This window comes from Dysidea avara, chromosome 1 (genome assembly GCF_963678975.1).
Source record: "Dysidea avara chromosome 1, odDysAvar1.4, whole genome shotgun sequence".
In the NCBI taxonomy this organism is placed as follows: domain Eukaryota; kingdom Metazoa; phylum Porifera; class Demospongiae; order Dictyoceratida; family Dysideidae; genus Dysidea; species Dysidea avara.
This window is the reverse complement of record NC_089272.1, coordinates 1,721,741-1,741,977: the sequence shown is the minus strand read 5'-3', so window position 1 is coordinate 1,741,977 and position 20,237 is coordinate 1,721,741. Positions and strand designations below refer to the sequence as shown.

Here is a 20,237-nt window from a genome sequence, read left to right as displayed (position 1 = left end):
CCACAATGTTACGCCTTTTAGTATAAGGTGCAGGTGCTTATACCAAGTGTTGAGGGTTTCAAGGACCTGGCCTACGACATTAGGTTGGGGCATACCAGCTTAATCTCTATGACACTGAATTAGATTTCTAGAGCACATGTACAACACTATGTATATGGTCTTTAGAGTGCTAGTCTATAATCCTTCACAAATGTGCTTATAAATGGAGAAGTGCTATGACAAGATTGACGCCTGGGTCTGGAAGCAAATGCTGCTGTAAAACAACGTTAGGTATGAAAATAACTGTTTTGTAAATGTAAAAGTGTATTTTAAAAATATCCGTGTCCGCGTCCATGTCTGACTGTATCCGCCGTTTCCAACTACCCTTTGCAGCTATGTGGTTGTAGTTAACCTCAAAACTTTTGATCATAGTAATGAAAGCAGTACCATGGAAACTCCCTATTCCAATTCCAGCAGTGTAAAGTATTCCTTATAGCTCATGTCTGTACAATTAAAGTCTATATCCTTACAATTGTGAACATGTAAGGACATTTGTCCTTGGCACCTTAAGAATTAAATTAAGCTTTGCTGTATGTACATACATAGTCATACTGCACAAATATATCTCAAAGCACTCCTATATGTATACATACCACTATGTTTGGCTCCAATGATCTCAACACGGTTTGGTTTTGCTCCAGTAGATTTCCAATATCCCTCCACTGACTCTGTTACTGGAGTTGTTGTCTCTGTACAATAAGACAAGGACAAGCAGTAAGAGCATGACAGTTATTCTGGTTATGCCTTGTGGTGTTTGAACATCTCCACAGCAAGTTGTTCAACCATCACACCTCAACAGACTATTTTAAGTGATCACATATATACCCTACTGCAAGTGGTACATTACCCATGCTTTACCCAGTTACGTTACTACACCAATGATATTAACTAAACAGATCTTTAATGATATTCACTACATTAGTCAAAATATATTATAACAGTTAACTCGTCAATACAGTAAACAGCCATTAGACTGCAGCACAAATATAAGGGGGCATTCATATCTGGTCATGCTTTCAACGTAGTATAGTAGTGGCAGCTGTCACAACAGCATGTTTGACTCACAATAAAGTTAAGAACATATTAAGCACAACAGTTTAATTTACACATTAATAACCTGTACATATTTGAGACAAATAGTTCAAAGCTTTGTTCGGTCTCATAACATTCAAATGCTGCTTTACCCCACCAAAGCTTCGATACCATGGATACTAACAAGTTAAACCAGTTGCACAAGTATTGTGGAAGTTGCCATTTACATATTTTCTGGTCTCAACAATGATTGTACTACAGCTATAATGAAATGTAGGAGTTCGTTCGGAGGATGTATTTGTATTCAACCCTAGTACCTATATGCACTAATGTAGCATAACAGATGGGACATTACAAATAGTAATGGTACCAGCCATGGCAATGGACTACATTAACAGATGATGGCACAGTTCTCATGTGATTCAGACTGGTAGCTATACATACACTATGCATTCACAGACTATTCCAAGCATTTCACTCGTACATTTGAATTGTTCACTGCTTCTAAATAAATGCACGAACGAGTAAACATACCATATTTCCTTGTATATAAGCTGAGACTTTTATTTCTTTCCAGCATTTTTGACAACGTTTAATGAATTTGAATTGTGGTAGAACACCATTATTGTAACGGTAAGCATAGAAGACTTTATACAGTGTGTTGACTATATATAAACAAATAGTCAAGCTTAAAATACTTGAAAAACAGATGTACCATGTATGCATGCTGGCTCACTCGGATTATTTATTTTTTATTTATTTATTAATGCTTTAAAGCACAAGTGCTGAAAGTCTGTAGGACACCTGGTCCTACAGCCTGCTCAAAGACTTTAGCTACATTAGGTGTGTTTGAAAAGTTGGAGAAGGGAGAAAAAATCCATGACTGGACCTAGGTAGCCTCGAACTTACTCACATAATCACCCGTAGCACCTTCCTTCATCACTTAGATATATAGTAAACTTAAGTTTGAAGCAACAGAACAGCTGCAGCAATGGAAAGAGTAATAGGAAAGTCTATTAATGTCCCAGGCTTTGAGAAAACCCCCTAACTCCCACCCTGCTTATAATCAAGATAAGTGCTTAATAAGCAAATGTGGTGTTTCTATCAGAAAATAATACATTCTTATTCAGTATACATATTCCCATACGATTGCGCCAAAGTACTAATTCACATAATACAGCTGTCCCAACACTAACAATGAATTGCAGTACAAGAAAGAAATAAAGTACTTTGCATGGTGAAAGGAAAAGCTGTATACTTATACACAAAACATACCTATATCATCATCAGAACACTGGTAGGACTGAGATGCAGGTTGATCACTTCCTGGAGTAATAGCACCTTGATCACTTGGATGAGTTCTTGTATGTGTAGTGATGGGTGGGGCTACTGGTGCTGCTGTAGGATATAACCATTTATCACACATCACAATATTATAACACTAACCACCTAATGGTGATGATACATGGTGATCGTCATTCGTCGAATTTTGACTGAGTAGTGCCCTCCATTCTGTTAAAGGTGAGCGAACACAGTACAGTGTTAGTAATAAACACAAGACTAGAATTTTAATTATCTGAATACTAGAAGTGATTGTTCTATTACTTTCTTAGTTGTGGTATGTTCTATTAGCAGTGGCAGATACAGTGGGGTTGCAATGGTTTCAGCTGAAACCCCCTCTGAAAAGTGCGTGTGCCCCAAATTTATCTATGATTCGTTCGAGTGATAAAATCACCAACAATTATGCATAGTATATCACATTGGGACCTTTTCTACTGGACTAACTTCATACTTTTGCCTTTTAAATCACTAAAAATGACATTATGGCATTGAATCGTGTTGAGCACCTCTAAAAATTATTATTGTTTTAGTGCTGTTTTGCTTCAAACTGCGAAGGCCTGGATTAGTGAGATTCAACTATGAAACAATGTTTTGGAGTGATTTTTATGATTCACTATAGATGTAGCTATATGCCACTGTGCTATAAACTGAGTTAACAACCCCAGCTGGACTAGCTATATACGTATGCAGTGGGATCACAGTTATTGAAAACTTCCTGAACCTAAAGCCCTCTCTGAAAATTGCCAGATCTGCTACTGATTAGAGTATATGTATGAACAGCGTCCTCTGGAGAATGGGACAAGTGACTTTGTCTATGATAACAAACTCATTATCTGAATAAACTGGTACACAGGTATTAGGAAAATAGACTCCAAGTGTTACATATTATTTTAGTAGCTGGTTAAGTACAGTAGGTTTAAAGAACTGTCCTTGAAATTGTACACTAGATTCTTCTTTGAAACAATAAAACTATACAACAGGGTCTTATCTTTATCTATACTGATATGTTTCAGGATATGAAATACATGATACATTATAAGATAACCTTTCTTTAGTTTTTCACTGATATGATTTGTTCTTTTATTCTTTTTTAGGATCTCACAGAACTTATCTACTGCCCCTGGTTCACCGGAGGACACCTGCTCCACAATGATCCTGTTCTTCTCACTAGGAGTCTTGTAGTGTGAGTTCAACTGCTCACGAGCACTATGACCCACCAGATGATGGGAGACCAGCTGATCAACAATGTCATCAGGATTAAGACTATGTACAATGAAGGCAGTGTTAGTTGTGAGAAGTTCCCTCTGTAACTCCAGTATCTTTTCATCATCGATATAATAGTCATGATAGTCTACTACACGTAGTTAATGATAAAAACAATTTGTGCACGTAACATTACATACCTGATGGTGTTGATTGGACTACTTGTGAGGTAGTCTCCAAGTCAACAAAACCTTTGTTTGTAGGATGTGAAGTCTTCTGGCCTGTTACAAAACATCAGATTACTATATAGCCAGATAGTTTGGTGGGAGGAAAGTTGGTGAATTTGAAAAGTGAGCTGTAAACAAAAATCTGCCTAATCATTTGTTCAATACAAATCTGCATCAGCTACTAACAAAATCGGCAAACCTTTTCTGCCAAAATCCTATCGCGACAAATTCACCAAACTTTCTGGCTAATAGCATATGGTACTTGAAATAAGTATGTACGTATGTATGTGTGTGTACATAAAAGATCAGCAAGTCAGAAAATTTACAATACAAAATTAGCTGAAGGGATTTGTTACTGTAACAATTTTCAACTAACTAACTAACATAGGTAAGTGTACATACAAACCTCCCAAAACTCCCGCCTGGTACAAACACTCCTTTATCTGTTTAGTACTCAGTGTTAGCTCACTGATCTCACTGAGAACTTCAATAAGCTTCTTCCACGTCTTTGGCTTTACTCCATTATCACTACCAATCCAGTCCTCTATCAATGCTGCACAACATTCCTTGGGGAATCCTCTGTGTGCTGCCCTGATGGAGTTCTTTATCTGCACGCTATACTCCAGGTAGGCACTGACTGTCTCCCACTCTGCACTGATCCTCGGAATGACATGTTTGTGTACCAACTTCATGTCAATATCTGAATATATAGTGTAAAAAAAAAAAAAAATTATATAGTATACACATATATATCTTACAATTTTATACATCTACTAATTCTTATGTATTTCCTAGAGATTTTAATACCATTTTAATAAAGACAAAGCAAATAAATGAAGCAAGCTTCATGGAGTCAAGTTAGGCTACATAAATGAATTTATCATCCCCACCTGCATCTCCAATTCAGTACAGCATCTATAAATTTTGGGACCATTAGTCACTGAATACAGCTTTTCAAAGCAGTATCTAGCTACAGCAGACCAAGAAAGTTGCACTCTGAGTCATGTGAGCTGTCTAGTTATTAAAAAATAAAAATCCGCCCATTGCTATTTTGAGTAGTATGGGTGGATGAGAAACCCACAATCAAGTTTATGTTAAATGTTATTATTCTTAGTCTCTTTATTGGTGTCAGGCTTAAAGCAATCACTAAAATTACACGATACACAGTGAAATTCCAATAAAGATAGATCGTAGCTATGTAGTTGGCAACTGCAGGAAATGTTACTGATTTAAACACATACAACTGAGCTGCCAGGACAAATCATTGTATCATTTAGGCTGAACACACATCATACCTGACGTTGAAAGTTGAGTGCTTTTCTCGGTGCGTTGGTGTTCGCTGATCAATAACTCCATTCTGTTAACTAGAAAGGTACACTTTGGGGACTTCTTCATAACTTCAATGAACTTGTAGAACTTTTCATTGTTTCCAGCTTTCATTCCCCCGATTAGTTTTGATATGAGCATGTCGATTCGTCGTCGTTCATTGGACTCGCTGCATATTTCCGCCTTGTCATTAAAATCGATCACCCGTTTGCTGATCAAACTAGGGAACAAGTCGTTGATCGGTAACGCGTTACACAAGTCCTCGTTTAGCGTAGTTAACGCTTCGTACTCCACTGTGTACCCTGTGTCCATCTTGTTCAGCGAATTAGTCCCGCCCCTTATCGCACGTGATAGCAATTAGCACTTATGCTCCACCCCGTCCGTAGTACAGTATGTCGCCAGGCCAGACACTTCCTCGCTAAACGATAAATCCTGCTGCCCATAGACTTCTTGTAAATGTGTTGTAACAATCAGTTTTGTACAACATCGGGAGTTCCTCAAGGCACAGTGCTAGCCCCACTTCTCTTTCTATTGTATATAGTACGCTCTAAAGTAAAGCCAAGAGATTGACAAGAAAGCTGCAGACTTGGATCTAACACTTAAGCCTTCAAAGTGCGTTTCATTTCTATTTGATGGCTCTAAACATTTGTCACAGAGAATTCCGTTATCAGGTGGGACCACAAAATTGATTACTAAGGGTGGCACAAAATTTCTGGGAAAACTAATTGATGTGTCTTTGTCAGCTACCAAATCTATTGCAAACAAGAATATGACTTCTCGTCTGTCCGGTTTACTAACAGCTGCTGATTCTCTTCCTGTTAGGGGAGAGTATAAGCTCTGGATTTATAGGAATTACATCTTGTCACTGTTAAGATTCCATCTATGTGTTGATGCAATCACTAACCATACTATTAAACAACTCGAATCTATGGTCACTCGTTATCTTAAGAAATGGTTGCAGCTTCCAAGGAATGCTACTCGGGTAATCCTATACTATCCGGGAATTTGTTGCCCCAGTGTCTCTTGTGTGTCAAGAGAGGCAAAACTTAGTTTGCTTTCATGTATCTGTGCATCATCTGATCCTCAGCTGCAGGAATTGGGCTTGCATCTCCATCTTGGTAATGATTTTCTGCAGTTCCAGAATCAAGATTATTCCATATTGTCGGCTGCCCAAAGCCAATTGTCCGATATGCCATCAGCACGGTTTCTTTACAAGAGAGCTAAGGATGATTTGACTAGTAAAATTACTTCTGACAGTGAAGCCCATCTCAATCAACTCACTGTGCAATGCAAATTTTTGGATTCTGCTAGGTTAGAAACTAGCTGCAGAACATGGAATAAGTTAATGACTGGATTTCACCCTGGGCAACTTTCTTTCTTGTTGAGAGCATCCTCGGACACTCTGCCTACTGCTGTTAACCTGCGTCGCTGGCACATACAGTGTGGTGCCAAGTGTACCCTTTGTGACTCTAACCGGCCAACTACCGCTCATATTTTAGGTGGTTGCCCAGTAGCACTATCCCAACAAAGGTACACCTATAGACATAATCAAGTACTGTTCACTTTATTTTCTCAGTTAATTGCTCGCTTTTCTGATTGCCAGATGGTCAGTGTCTATGCGGACCTGCAGGGACATCGTTTTAATGACTCTCCTCCTGAAACCATCCCCTCCAATGTCTTAGTCACTCCTTACAGACCCGATGTTGTCATCTATAACAGACACTCTGCATCGATGGGCATTATAGAGCTTACATGTCCATTGGACTCAATACATCATTTGGAGTCTGCACACAACCGCAAACTTTATAAACCTGAGTATGTACAGCTTTTGGCTGAATTGGATCGTTTGAAGATTCCTCACTGCTACAGAACTGTGGAAGTCAGTGTTTTGGGCCATTTTCAACCTAGTTCTATTGCTGCAATTAAGGATGTGATAAATTTTACCAGGCAAGTATCCCTATTTTCCAAAGGAAGTGCTAGAAATCTTTTGTTCAAGATGGCCAGTGCCTCAATTTCTGCTTCACAGAGAATATTTTATGGTAGGAACTCTAAAGAATGGACAATCAACCCGGACTGTTTTTAATCTGTATAAATATTATTAAAATTTAAGCTGTAACTTTAGTTTTGTACCTAAATTTATAATTATTTTTTTCCTTGCCATGCCCACTGCTGTCCACTGTTGGTCAGACATGTGGTCGCATGTTGTCCGAGGACACATAATATATAATTTGTTTGTAATCATGCATGTTTTCTCATCAATTATTAATGATGGTTCTCTCTTGTATGCCTATGATGTATTACTCTACTCCTACATTAAATCTGAATCTGATTGTCATGCATTACAAGAAGACCTAGATGCTCTCGCACAATGGGCACGTATTTGGCAGATGGAGTTTAACCCCAGCAAATGTGAATTCTTGAGAGTTACCAATAAGAAAAACGCCATTGTCTTTAATTACTGCATTGAAGCTGTACCTATTGCCCAAGCTGCTCAGACCAAATACCTTGGCGTAACAATTTCAGAGCAACCTTTCATGGAATGAGCATGTCCAAAGGATTACCAACAAGGCCAAACAAGTAAACTGACAACTTATATGGAATGAATGGATGTGTTTCTTTAATGTATCTATGGTTATACCCGGTATTACGCGCGTTTTATTATTCAAAACACGCGCATGCTCAAACCGCGCATGGCCGGTAGTTGCAAAGACAATGCAATTTTCTGTATGATAGTATACGGGGAGCTGCTTCTGTACATGCGCATCAGTTACCTCGTGGTTTTAGGCGGGATTTTCACTGGCGTTTTGTGTGATCCCTCCCACCCACCTCGGTTATGCTATAGTAATGTGTGGTGCGTGGCCGGTATTGCTACTACCGAGTTTAGCGTCCAGCATGTACTCTATACAATTTTTGCATTTATTTATTTATTTATTTTTTACAAATCCAAATTAATGACATAAGATAAAACAGTACATAATAAACAAAAACAAATTATCTCAGTTACATATGGGCCTCAGCGACCTGCACAGCAATCGGTGCCTCAGCAATGGGACAGCGCAAACTGGACCTTGCACCGCGAATGCACATATACAATAAGAGCATGCTGTGACAGGTGCTGGTCTGGGCTTGGCATCACCCAAGCCAACAAGGATATAGCTAGTACTATAGAACGGTACATCAGTACGTGACACGGGTACGGATATGCGGCATGCCAGATACAGTATCAACTGGTACGCGTCATCGTGACGTATTTACTTCCGGCGCCGGACCAGCACCAGAGGCCTATCCTGTTTATATGTAGAGTTGGGACCTCCTCCTTTGGCGCGGAGGAGCAGCATTAACTATAGTACTACAAGATGTAGAAGTCATCATTGTAAGGCAAGAAAATACACTAATTGTGACTTTAGTCACCCTAGAAATTGATTGACCAATATTCATCTAACACTATGTATAAATGTATGTAATTAGTCTACTTGTACTTTTTTTCAGGTGTAACAGGCTGTTTAGCCTTATAAATTACCTGTAATAAATAATAAAATATAGTGATTTTCTAATAAGCTGCCCAATTTAACTATTATGATATGTTTGGTCACGTGACCACTTTTTGTATGCTTTTGTGTGTTAAACTTATGCTGATACCCAATGCTACAAGCAATCCAATAATAAATTAGCACTTGTTTGCTTTATCTTAAAGGTCAGTCTGTGTGAAAATCACCAGAAACAACAAAAGGGAGCACCTTCTTATTTTGAGTTGGAAACCCTAGAAACGCGCGGGGAAATCCCAGGTGCATACCCAAACAGGAATTGACTAAAATCAGATTGTTTTTGTAGGCCTGTGTAGGCTCTGTAGGTTTAGCTGCTTTTTCTTTTTTCTGCTTTTTAAATTAAATTAGGTTTAACTTCTAGCTAGAGATCGGGGAGGATGGGAGTGCCATTAGGGCCGGAATAAAAAATAAAAAAATAAATAAATAAATAAATAAATAAATAAAAAAAATAAAAAAATAAAAATAAAATCAGACCTCTCAACTATCACGATTTGGTCGTGAGACACACGATTTCAGCCTTGATATCACGACCACTTGTTGATCTCACGATTTTCAGCAAAATTTCCTAAGACACGCTAAATCTCTTTGATTTATATAGGGCTCAAAACATCTGTACCCCAGGTATCACGTGATCATTTAATCAGAATATCGGCGCGCCTCTGTATTTTGAGCTGGAATTTTTGGCGGTTTTCCGTGTTTTTGACTGTGTCACGAGTGAATGCGCTGTCAAACTCAATGGTGAATGCTTTTGGAAAAAAGATTCAGCACACATTTAAGGTGAGGAATAAGGTGAAATAATCCTACCAGCGCAGTGGTGTTATTACAAATGTTTATTGCTTAATTTCAGTTGTTGCATGTTGTGAGGTCACTGGTGAGGTGCATTATCCGGAGAATCTGTGCTGAACACCGAATCCACTGCTGGCCGATACTGATTGTTCAATGAGAGGTGATTTCGACGACGAATTATTGCTGAACTAGTGCATCACAAGTCGAACGACTGACATCACGTGATTCAACGATGGAGCAAAGATAGTAGGTTCTTATAGTAGAGTAGGCTACACTATAGCATAGATATATTATAAGCTGCGGTAAACAGCAGTATTGCACCCACATAGCTAGCTAGTTGTGCCTTTTAAACATTTTTTTTGTTGAAACAAATGTATGTGCACGAGCCCCATCATAAAGATGGTAGGCTTCACAGCTGCATGGGGGTGGGTGGCTGGCTTTCTCACGACCAGATCTGCTTCCAGGTTGAGAGGCCTGCTAAAATGCCTTTCAGATGGTGAACAGGGAAGGCCATGAACTATACCGATATCCCGGCAAGCCATTATCTGGGCTTCTGACCGGCCTTGATTTTGGTCAGAAGAGTCTGGATCACGTGTGCTATCAGGGTTTCCTTACTGCTATATAAAGCTGGTAATTTACATTAACTAGGACATGTGAGATGATGGAGTACGTTTGGTATATTACGTGTCTGGTTAAGGTGGTGACCAATTTGCGATCATTGTGGAGGCGGCGGCTCGGGAAATGGTACGTTACGTCACCGTCTCAAATGTTTCTACTGAACTGTAGATATACCATAATCCTTGAATAGACTTGTCATGTTTTTGCCAAAGGTAAAGGTCACAGCTTACCGAGCTAAAATCATAGCAGCACAGCTATAGCTATTCCACAACAAAATTCAGGTCAATACTGCATAATGCTGCAGCATTTGACCTGAACTTTGTTACTGTGTAGTTAATTTTGTACTGTAAGCTAAGTAATGCAGGGCTCCTGCACTGATCACTCTGGCTATCAGTGTATGGTAACCCTGAGTCTAGGCCCCTGTTTGTATACGATATAGTATAGCAGCACAACCAAAAAATCATGCACTTTTTCATAAAGCCATGAAACTTTCCACATAAATAGTACTCCTCATGACATGTATTTTTAGACAGTGCTATCGCTGATTCGACCTATGGTGACCTTTACGGCCATTTTAGTCTTTAAAAACTCCCTGAGACAATAATTAACTTGTTAAACATGGTACCAAAATAAAGATCTTGCTGATAAAAACAACTTGGTTTTTATTTGAAGTCAATAGGTGAATTTATTCTTAAGTTGTGAGTATTTTTATTAGTTACAAAATTTGATAAATTTATGTATAATTATCTGCCCACATGTAATTCACACCTCAAGGGTAGGTAAATTTATCAAATTTTGCAGCTAGTAAAAATGATTATAACTTTGTAATGAAATCACCAATTGACTTCAAATAAAAACCAAGTTGTTTCTATCAGCAAGATCTTTTGTTTGGTACCATGTTTTAACAAGTTAATTATTGCCTCAGGGAGTTAAAGACAAAAATGATAAACTTTCTGTACAAAAATGGCCGTAAAAGTCACCAAAGGTCAACTCAGCGATGGCACTATATCTTAAAATGCATGTCATGGGGAGCATTGTTTATGTGGAAAGTTTCGTGGCTTTATGAAAAAGTGCACAATATTGCCAATTTTGGGGGCTACACTGCTATACTAATATATTGTCTTAATAATCAATAAGACATTTATCATCACATGCTATATAGCATAGTTGTTGAGAAATCATAAAGCAGAACCTATAATAGTGTTTCAGAGGTATAATATAGTCCTCTTTATGTGATCAATATTCACTTTAATGTGTGTATAGGTCAGCTGTGTTAGCATGTTGTTACAGGTTTCCTGCCAGTTTTTCCTGCATCAACACCTCACTCCAACAGTATGTTTGATGAATACACTTTGTTGGGTAGTGTGTACCAATGCAGTCAGAGATAATTATTTAATAGTCTTTATGCACCTGTAACCCTCATGGGATAAAATAAGGAATTGTATGGGGATTTTCCCCAAGGCAGTAGTGGGGCTTTTGATTCCCAAGTTTAAACTGATAAAATGAGTACAGGCTAGTGTGCAGGCCACAGCCCACACTTGCTTGCACATGTGACTAGTGAATTGCAGCAAGGGGGAGGAGATTGCTAGGGGATTAGACAACTGGCTACGCCCCAGTAGTGGGGCTTTTGCAAATTGTCAAATCCCCACATATCCCATACTAAGGGGTAGGGACTTAACACTGATAGGTGCATTATTTTGTTTATTATTGCTTTACAATACCAGATGTGCAAGATTACGGAATTAAAATGGTGATTGTACAAAAGTAGTGTGGTGGTATTGAGGCAACATGTGTCAACTGCCCAAACTAATTACTTATAATACTAGTTAATTACTTTACTACAGTACATGTAGACAACATACATGTAACAAAAACACAAACGTAGTTACATAAATGATTAAAATTTACAGGGCAGGAGAGTTTAGAGCACTTCAGGGACACAAGTAATGGAGGGTACAATTGTTGTTTACATTAAAATTGTTGACAAAATAATTCCAAAAATAAGTTTTTAAGTAGCTTTTGATTTGCTGGATAGGGAGAGAGGTATTAATCACCAGGTGCGAATTCCATAATCTGGGTAATTTATAAAAGTTGGAGTTATTGATTAAGCTAGTAGAAGAAAACTTGTGATGAAGTTTAGAGCCACATGATCTGGTAGGATTGTTACTAAAAGATATGAAATTGAGTATGTTGAAGCTATTATTAGTGAACTTGAGTGATTTAATAATAAACAAGACGTCAGCAAGTTCATATACATACATTAAAGGTAGCATTCCAAGCTTGATCAAATGAGATTTGTAGTATAAAACTTAGTGGCTCTCCACTGTACGTGCTCAAGTAAAATAATGTCTTTAATTAGGTGAGGCCTCCAAAGAGGTGAAAAGTATAGTAAACAAGATCGCACTATGGATATACGTATATAGTATCTTTTCTGATGTAATGCAGTTACTAGTACTTAACTGTCTGCGGAGCAAGCCAAGAGTTTTGAGGGCTTTGACAATGATGTACTCATAATGACAACTCCACTTCAAATCAGATGAAAAGAAGACTCCGAGATCTTTGTGGGAAGTGGAAGGTGGTATTGTGGAGTTATTAATGCGATAAGATGTACACTGACTGGGATTAAATTGTAAAATACACACTTGAATAAATTGAGTAGTAGATTGCCTCTTATACTCCAAGAAAAAACAGAATCAATGTCCTCTTGTAGGTGAATTACATCCACAATGACCTTAATTCTTTTGTAGCACTTAGTATCATAGACGAAAAAAAAATGCTTGAGTAAACTTGACGGCAGATGAGAGATCATATATATATATATTAAAAATAATAATGACCCCAGAATGCTACCTTGTGGTACCCCAGAAATGACTGGTAGAAAACCTGATTATAAGGTGAAGGTGAAGTAACATTAATCAGGTGATTTTAACTATCTTCAATTATAACTGCAGAATTTATGCTCACTATATATCTGAATGGTTAATGTGATATCACTTCTATATTGACCATATTTCTCTACTTTCGTTTGCAACCGTAGAGGAAATATTTAATAGGCAGTTAAAGAATGAGATACTCTAATAGAGCAGTCATTTTAGATTTGGATGACTTCCTGGGTAGGTGAATGTTCTATTAAAAGTAGTTTTATGTTGGGAGTGTTGAACGGTGTCAGTTATATTATACTACAAGATTATTTCTGAAAATCATTACATTATTTTGAAATTGCTCCTGATTCTTTTTACCACCCACGTGCTATTCCTGTAATTATTCCAGCATATTCTGTGGGTCCCTATTTGCAGTAAAGCTAGCTGAGTGCAAAAGATTTTTTCCATTTTTGTATGGTATCCATTCAAGGGCAATACCTAGTATTATCTTTGAATAACAGTTTATGGCAATGTCATAGGCCATAAGTAATCATATAGTTAATATACAGTTACCTTAGGATCATCGTCTTTGCAAGAAATGTATAAAGAATGTATGCACATATACTCACATCTATAGCAATGCAAGGAGACTTGGAGGGAGGTTCCAATGGCTCCCTATTGGGGAGTGCTCTATTACATTTTTGCTAAAGTATGCATACAACATTTTTACATGGCCAAAATCTGATAGGTACTACCTGCCAGATTCCTTCTTGTGTAACATAAAGGGACAAAGAAGATAACTGTTACAGTAAAATAACTATATGATCAGCTAGTTATGGCCCTGCAGTATTGCCATAACTTTTATTTAAAGATAACACCTCTGGTATTGTCCTTGAATGGATACCATACAAATGTAAAAGACTAAGTGATGAACACTGTGGCAAACAGTAAATGTCACTGCAATTTCTTTGTGATGGTCACTAAGACTTTACAGTGACGTTTACTATTTGCCACACTTAATTTTTACAGTGTATAAAGCTATTTAGTATAAGTGGCAAGGCAGATCATTTGCGGCATCTACAAAAACAGTTTTATTGATGCTGCATTCTCAGCTTTTAGAACTCTGTCTAAAGTGTAGCATCTAAAACGTTTGTGGTAAGTATCAACAGCAATGATTACTGAAAGAGCCAATTATTATATGCCACAACCAGCTTGGAAATATGTGACCGGATTTGCGAAAAGGTACCTTTTCCACACATTTTACATTTGAGCAAACAAAACAATGTAACTTTTGACTAATTATACTAATCAACTTGCTCTTAGTTTCAAAATGTAGCCAAATAATTCAGCTGCTCACATGGAAAATTTCAGGCTATTGTATGCAATGACTAAAGTGTTATGAAGCTTCAAAGATCAAAAAATGGGTCAAATTTTGTGTGTGAAAAAGGTACCTTTTCGCAAATCCGGTCACATATGATATAGCTTAACCGTAGCTATACTCTCCCAGGTATTACTTCTGACAGATCAAGTATTACTAGCACCTATGGTGAACACTATGTGAGATCACATGCTGTAGCCAGTAGTTTGACAAGTTTGAGAACTCATGTAAAATCGCAATCACCTATAAATAAGTTATTTGAAAATAAAGCTATCAATTGTCATTTTCTGTAAATAATGAAATAACTTCATCCCATAGGTCTAGACACAATTGACACTACATGATTTAATGTTGGCTGACACAATAATTACTGTACCATAACAGTTAGCAAGATGATACATGTGGATAAAAAAAATGTATTGGAAATGGAAACTAAAGCAAATTGAATCATACATCATGACTCTGACCTGATCAGTGACACAATATAATTATACTCCATAATCATAGTAACATACCAGCCAACTTTGCTACCTCAGCTTCAATACACCACTGAATGGTCCCAAATCAGTGGTTATGTGCTGTAAGTATATTATATCCCTCTCACAACTTTTGTGTCCATTATATACCTACTAGCTCGTTTGGCTGTAGTACTGTTCTAGAGAATTAAATATGTATGTTCGTGATCAAGGTGTAGTGGATGTGTGGAGTTGTATTTGATTGCGAAGATTATCTACAAGTGCACAGCAGATGTATTTAAATCCCTAACAGTTGTTTAAATTATTATTTTGAGTGTGTCCATTTTCCTTAGTAATATTTAATACATAACTGTTATACTACCATGTATCTTATAACAATGTAGTCACCGTGTCACAGTTACCATCAATTGTGTCGACGCCAGTACCATCATCAGTACAGACATCACTTTCAACACGTAGAATAAACTCAGGTAACTTGTTGAATATTATACAGTCATTTAGTAATTTTGATAAAATTATGTGTATTTATGTGGTGGTAAGTGAAATTAATATTATTGGATGACATGCTGATCTCTATAAAACTTAACATATTCATAATATTATAGATTGCTGTTACCCTCTGGCATCATACAAGATACTAGTACTCCCTATGTTTCTGAATACCTTGTCTAAGGCTGAGCTCCATCTTCTCTATTACCAAAACTGGTAGATGGCATTTTTAGCCTGTTGATTAACCCAATAAAGGAGATGGTATTCCTCCTAAGAAACAGCAACTTCATTGCTTACCTTTATTTTTTCAATCCTCACTTGGCCAATGCCAACTACCTCAAGATCGGAAATCAGCAAACATCACACCTAGCTATCTACAAAAAAAAGGAAACAGAACAGAACTAGTAAATTATTGGCCTATATCCCTAGCCAGTACTTGCAGCAAAATACTCACCCTCACCATTGTCAGCAGCTTATTCTTCTTCCTGCTGTCAATGGTATAGGCATATAAACTCAGCAATGTTGTCATCACTCAATTTGCTTATGAGATTTCTTCATAGAATTTTGTCAATGTGTTTCATTCATGTCTTCTTTTGGTACATACTTGAGTGGAGAAGGTATTGTATGCAATTTTTTACCAACACAACCTTTTCCCTTATAGTTCACATCAATTATGGCATCATATACACAATGGCCTACCATTGCTATTTCCAGGAGACTGCTTATAGGAGTCTCTGTTTCGCTTTGAAGTCCTTTAATGGAATGTGAAGGCATGTCAGTTACAAATAATCCTATAGGACAAGCCATATAGATACATCCTTTTGGGGTAATTTATGATAACAATAAATTGCCGCTTACATAAGCATTATGTACTTTAAGGCTGTGTTTAATTTGAAGATATTAATATTTTGCAAAGAATCACCACATGTTTATCCAACATGTAGTTGTAGTGTTTGCATTGGACCATTCTATATAGTGCTGACAGCTGTCAAAAACAGCTTGCATCCAGTGTAAATCTTATGATTTATTGCAGCTCACTCAAACAAATTGAATATCTGCAGAACATGCAGACTATTGCAAGAACCATTGAACATACTTTGGAGTAGCTATGTATAATTAAAATCAGAAGAAAATAATAGGGTATGAAAAGTAACAAGTTTCTGGTCCTCTGTTGTCAACTTATGCAATGTTAGTAGCAGGAGTTAATATGGGGACAGTAAACTCCCAATAAAAGTCTAGTTGAAACATTATCAACTTTGCAAATGTTGAGATGTTCAAGCTTTACACGTCACCACTAGAACATATGGTATTCTGAATGTCAGTACCTGCTTTGTGCATATTTGAATCCTTGCATGTCATAAGGCTATGATACAAAGTATAAAAGAATTCCTTCAGCGTTGGAAAAGATGTGAAGTCAAAGTTGACAGCCATTTAAGAAATAGCTGAAATGATAATATCATTGCCATATCAGAGAAGCTATTCTCTAAAGTTCAATTTCCATTAATTTTTCAAGCATCCTCTTCGCTAACTAACTGTTCAAGTAGTATGTACAAATTTGGAGATAATGTACTGTACACAAGGAAATTTTGACGTCAGAAATATTTGTTTAATTAGTTAAATTTTAATTCATCAAATGTTTATAAGTGCCTCAGGTTTTGTCTACAATTTCTTGATTTTGTCAACATTTTATTCGTTAAATCTGAATTTGTCAAATTTTTCTTATGTCAAAAATTCCTTGCATACGGTAGCATCTATTCTACACTTGTAGCCTCAAACATTATATGGATCACTACAATTGTTGTATTAGCTGTGCTACTTCTGATAGTGACTATCGTGTTGATAATGATGTGTAGTGTGTACTGTCAGAAAGTGTCAGTGATTAAAAGGATTATCATATGAAGAATTTCTGCACGAAGATGCAAACACAAAATAAAAGCATCTAGCCCAAATAAATAAAAGCATAACAGGCTGAAAATTGAGGAAATGCCAAAAACCCATAGTGCTGCTGTAAATCATGATGTAGTCAGTTAATTGTATTACGTTAATCTTTATTCACAAAGAATTGGTGAGATGAACACAATAACATTATGCATGAAAAGGAAAGTAAGGGCCTTATCACACTGTCCTAAAAACAGCTTATACTATTTGTAGGTTCTGAAGTGTGCTCTCTAGGCCTTCGTCAAATATGCCAACATAATAAAAAGCATAATAGGCTGGAGTATTATGCCTGAGCATAATGCTGGCATATTAGGTGTACATTTCAAACTATGGAGCTTAATTCCATGAAAATAGATCAATATTCCCTAACAGAGCAGTCAGTGGAAACTGCAATAGAGCACTTTAATGCATTGTACATAGCACCTTAGATTGATACCTTCTAATAGAACAGTCACTTTATAGTAAAATACTCTAATAGAGCATTCACTGATTAAAATGTTCAAAGATAGTTGTAACGAATGTTGGTAAATAACCTAGGAGCATAATGCAAGCATGATAGGAACACTGAAAGAGCATAATGGGTGAAATTTTTGGGAAATTCCTGAAAACATTTTTTGGCAAAAATTTGAGCATATTTGACTCAGGCATTATGCTCTCCCCCCAAAATAGCATTCACTGTAGTCATTACAATATGTGTTTGAAATTGAATCAGTTATATTACATACCAAATTAAATTCACAACAATTCACTGCTTGAAGTATCTTAGTTTACTACAGTGGTATATCCCCAGTATATGGAACAGTTAATTGTTTGTTATTGTAGTAGTTTTTCAGTAAACCCGCATTCACTGATGTTTTACTGAGAGTTTAAAACTTAGTAAAATAATTATGTTCCATATACTTAAGTTTACTGACACTTTACTATCAGTATAACTACAGTAAGGCATCTTAACAAATTAGTAAACTAAGAACCTTCAAGCAGTGATTATTGTAAACAAAACCACATTGTATGTCAATGAATGATCTACATACAACCCACTTGGACAATTCAGATGCTATAACAACATTCAAATATTATATATATAATAGCTGCTGGGTGAATGTTTAACCACAACTACTTCCGCTTTGGCATGCATAGTATACCCCTCCACTTGCCTGCTGACCTGCTCCAGGATATGTTAATGTTCATGTGTGTGAACACCACCACAAGCTGTCTACATAAATTATGCAAAATTTACACAGACATGCATGTGTGGCGAGTGTAATATAATTATAGAGATATAGTATGATGATACTCTTCCCAGTCATGCCATGGATATTCTACACCTGTTACGGCATGTATATGGCCGTAGTAAGTAGAAGGGGTCTGGGGTACCCCAATTTATTTTCACTTGCTTCCATGCAAACAATAATAATTATTACATCAAACAAATGTATAGCCTTCTGAGCTTCAGAACTGCCACCATTCTTGTATCACATGGTTTGCCAATAAATTCAATAAAATAACACTGGACTGTGCAGTTATATGCTACTGTATGCATGCAGTACAAAAATTACTATTTTTGTTTAACTAAGTATACCTATAGCCATTATCTTTTGCTTTCGGATTACATATATACCTGCTGTGTAGCATGTAGAGTAGCATCACAAAGGGATGTGTATGCTTTCAGCAAACACATTTATATATGTATCTTCAGTATGAACGTTGTAATACAGTAATATTATGCATAATTAAAAATATAGTTAGAATAAACAATTAACAGAAGAACTGTAGTACTACCCCAGTGATTGTCCCACATACTGCACCAGTAACTGCTGCCACACCATCATTGTTCATATGACCACCAGCAGCATATTCTAATCCACCAGCACTATACGCTGATGCAAGCCATATACATCCATATAATAGTTGAGCTATAGGATTGTTTGCAGCATTGTTTTCTTCCGCTTGTTCAATGGGTCCATCAACAACACCAAGTAGAGGAGGATGTAGTAATTCTAGGGTCAGTACAATTAAGAACAACAGATTAGAACATGCTAAATAAAAGCACTAATAAAACTTTGTCAATTTCATTTGTACAATTACAATCATTAATTTTATGATGGCAACTATAGTATGTTCACGTTGAGCTGAATCCTGAAAAATGGCTACAAATTAAAATTGGTTTTTTCTCAACAGAGTTAACATTTCAGCCAACCGGATGATTATTGGTAACAGCAAAGGTGTCAACAACAGACACGTAGGGTTTGGCTCCATTACAAGCCTGGGAAAGAGCTGTAATGGATACTGCATTTATATGGCTTCCCTATAGGAAATGTATTTTGAAAATTTTGATTGGCCGTAAATATTATGTCAAACAGTTAAACAACAAGATTTTGAAATATTTTTAGCGGGTCAAGCAGTACTACAAATGAACCAAATTTCAAGATCGTGTGTAATTGCATCCATGAGTTATTAAATGTTTTTGAGGATTCAACTCAACGTGAACATACTATAACAAGTACTGTAGCTAAGCGTCTACATAATGTATTATACTAATTGATTTCTTTATGTTGAAACCAAATAGACTTGCATACAAAGAACACTATATCAAAAGAAAGTTTAGGAACACATTATTGTAAAGCCCCAAAATTTTGAACTCAAAAACCTTCATGATTTCATTACGGCTACTGCAGCGATGATTTTTTTTCACGAAAGACTTGCTTGTCTGCAGTCATTATAATTATCACATGATTACATCACATTGCACACATGAGCAAGAAGGTTTCAAGCTAGAGTTTTAGATCATAGTGGTCATTTAACTCCATTACAGTGGAACGGGATTCCAGAAAAGGAACTATATAGAATAGTGGAATAATGGAATAAGCTAAATTTTTATTCTAACCCTTTATCTACATTATATTATAACCTTTATATACACTGCTCACTTTCTGAAGTACGCAATCGCGATGGTTGAAACCAAGGCGGCGAGCTTTTAA

At 36.8% G+C, this 20,237-nt stretch overlaps 1 protein-coding gene across 9 annotated transcripts in view; it reads right to left on the bottom strand.

Annotated features, from left to right (window-relative positions):
- Positions 1-20,237, bottom strand: part of LOC136252358 (uncharacterized) — a 64,769-nt gene that overhangs the window by 19,854 nt on the left and 24,678 nt on the right. For 3 of the 9 annotated variants that reach the window (XM_066044795.1, XM_066044823.1, XM_066044830.1), the window contains one exon: positions 18,724-19,256. In XM_066044795.1, coding sequence (XP_065900867.1) covers positions 19,015-19,256 — 242 coding nt within the window. In that variant the 3' untranslated portion in view covers positions 18,724-19,014. Of the gene's footprint in view, positions 1-632; positions 729-2,346; positions 2,470-2,517; positions 2,584-3,457; positions 3,767-3,815; positions 3,897-4,248; positions 4,543-5,137; positions 5,508-18,723; positions 19,257-20,237 lie in introns of those variants that run through there. The other 6 variants (XM_066044797.1, XM_066044812.1, XM_066044799.1 and 3 more) reach the window with 5 other exon arrangements.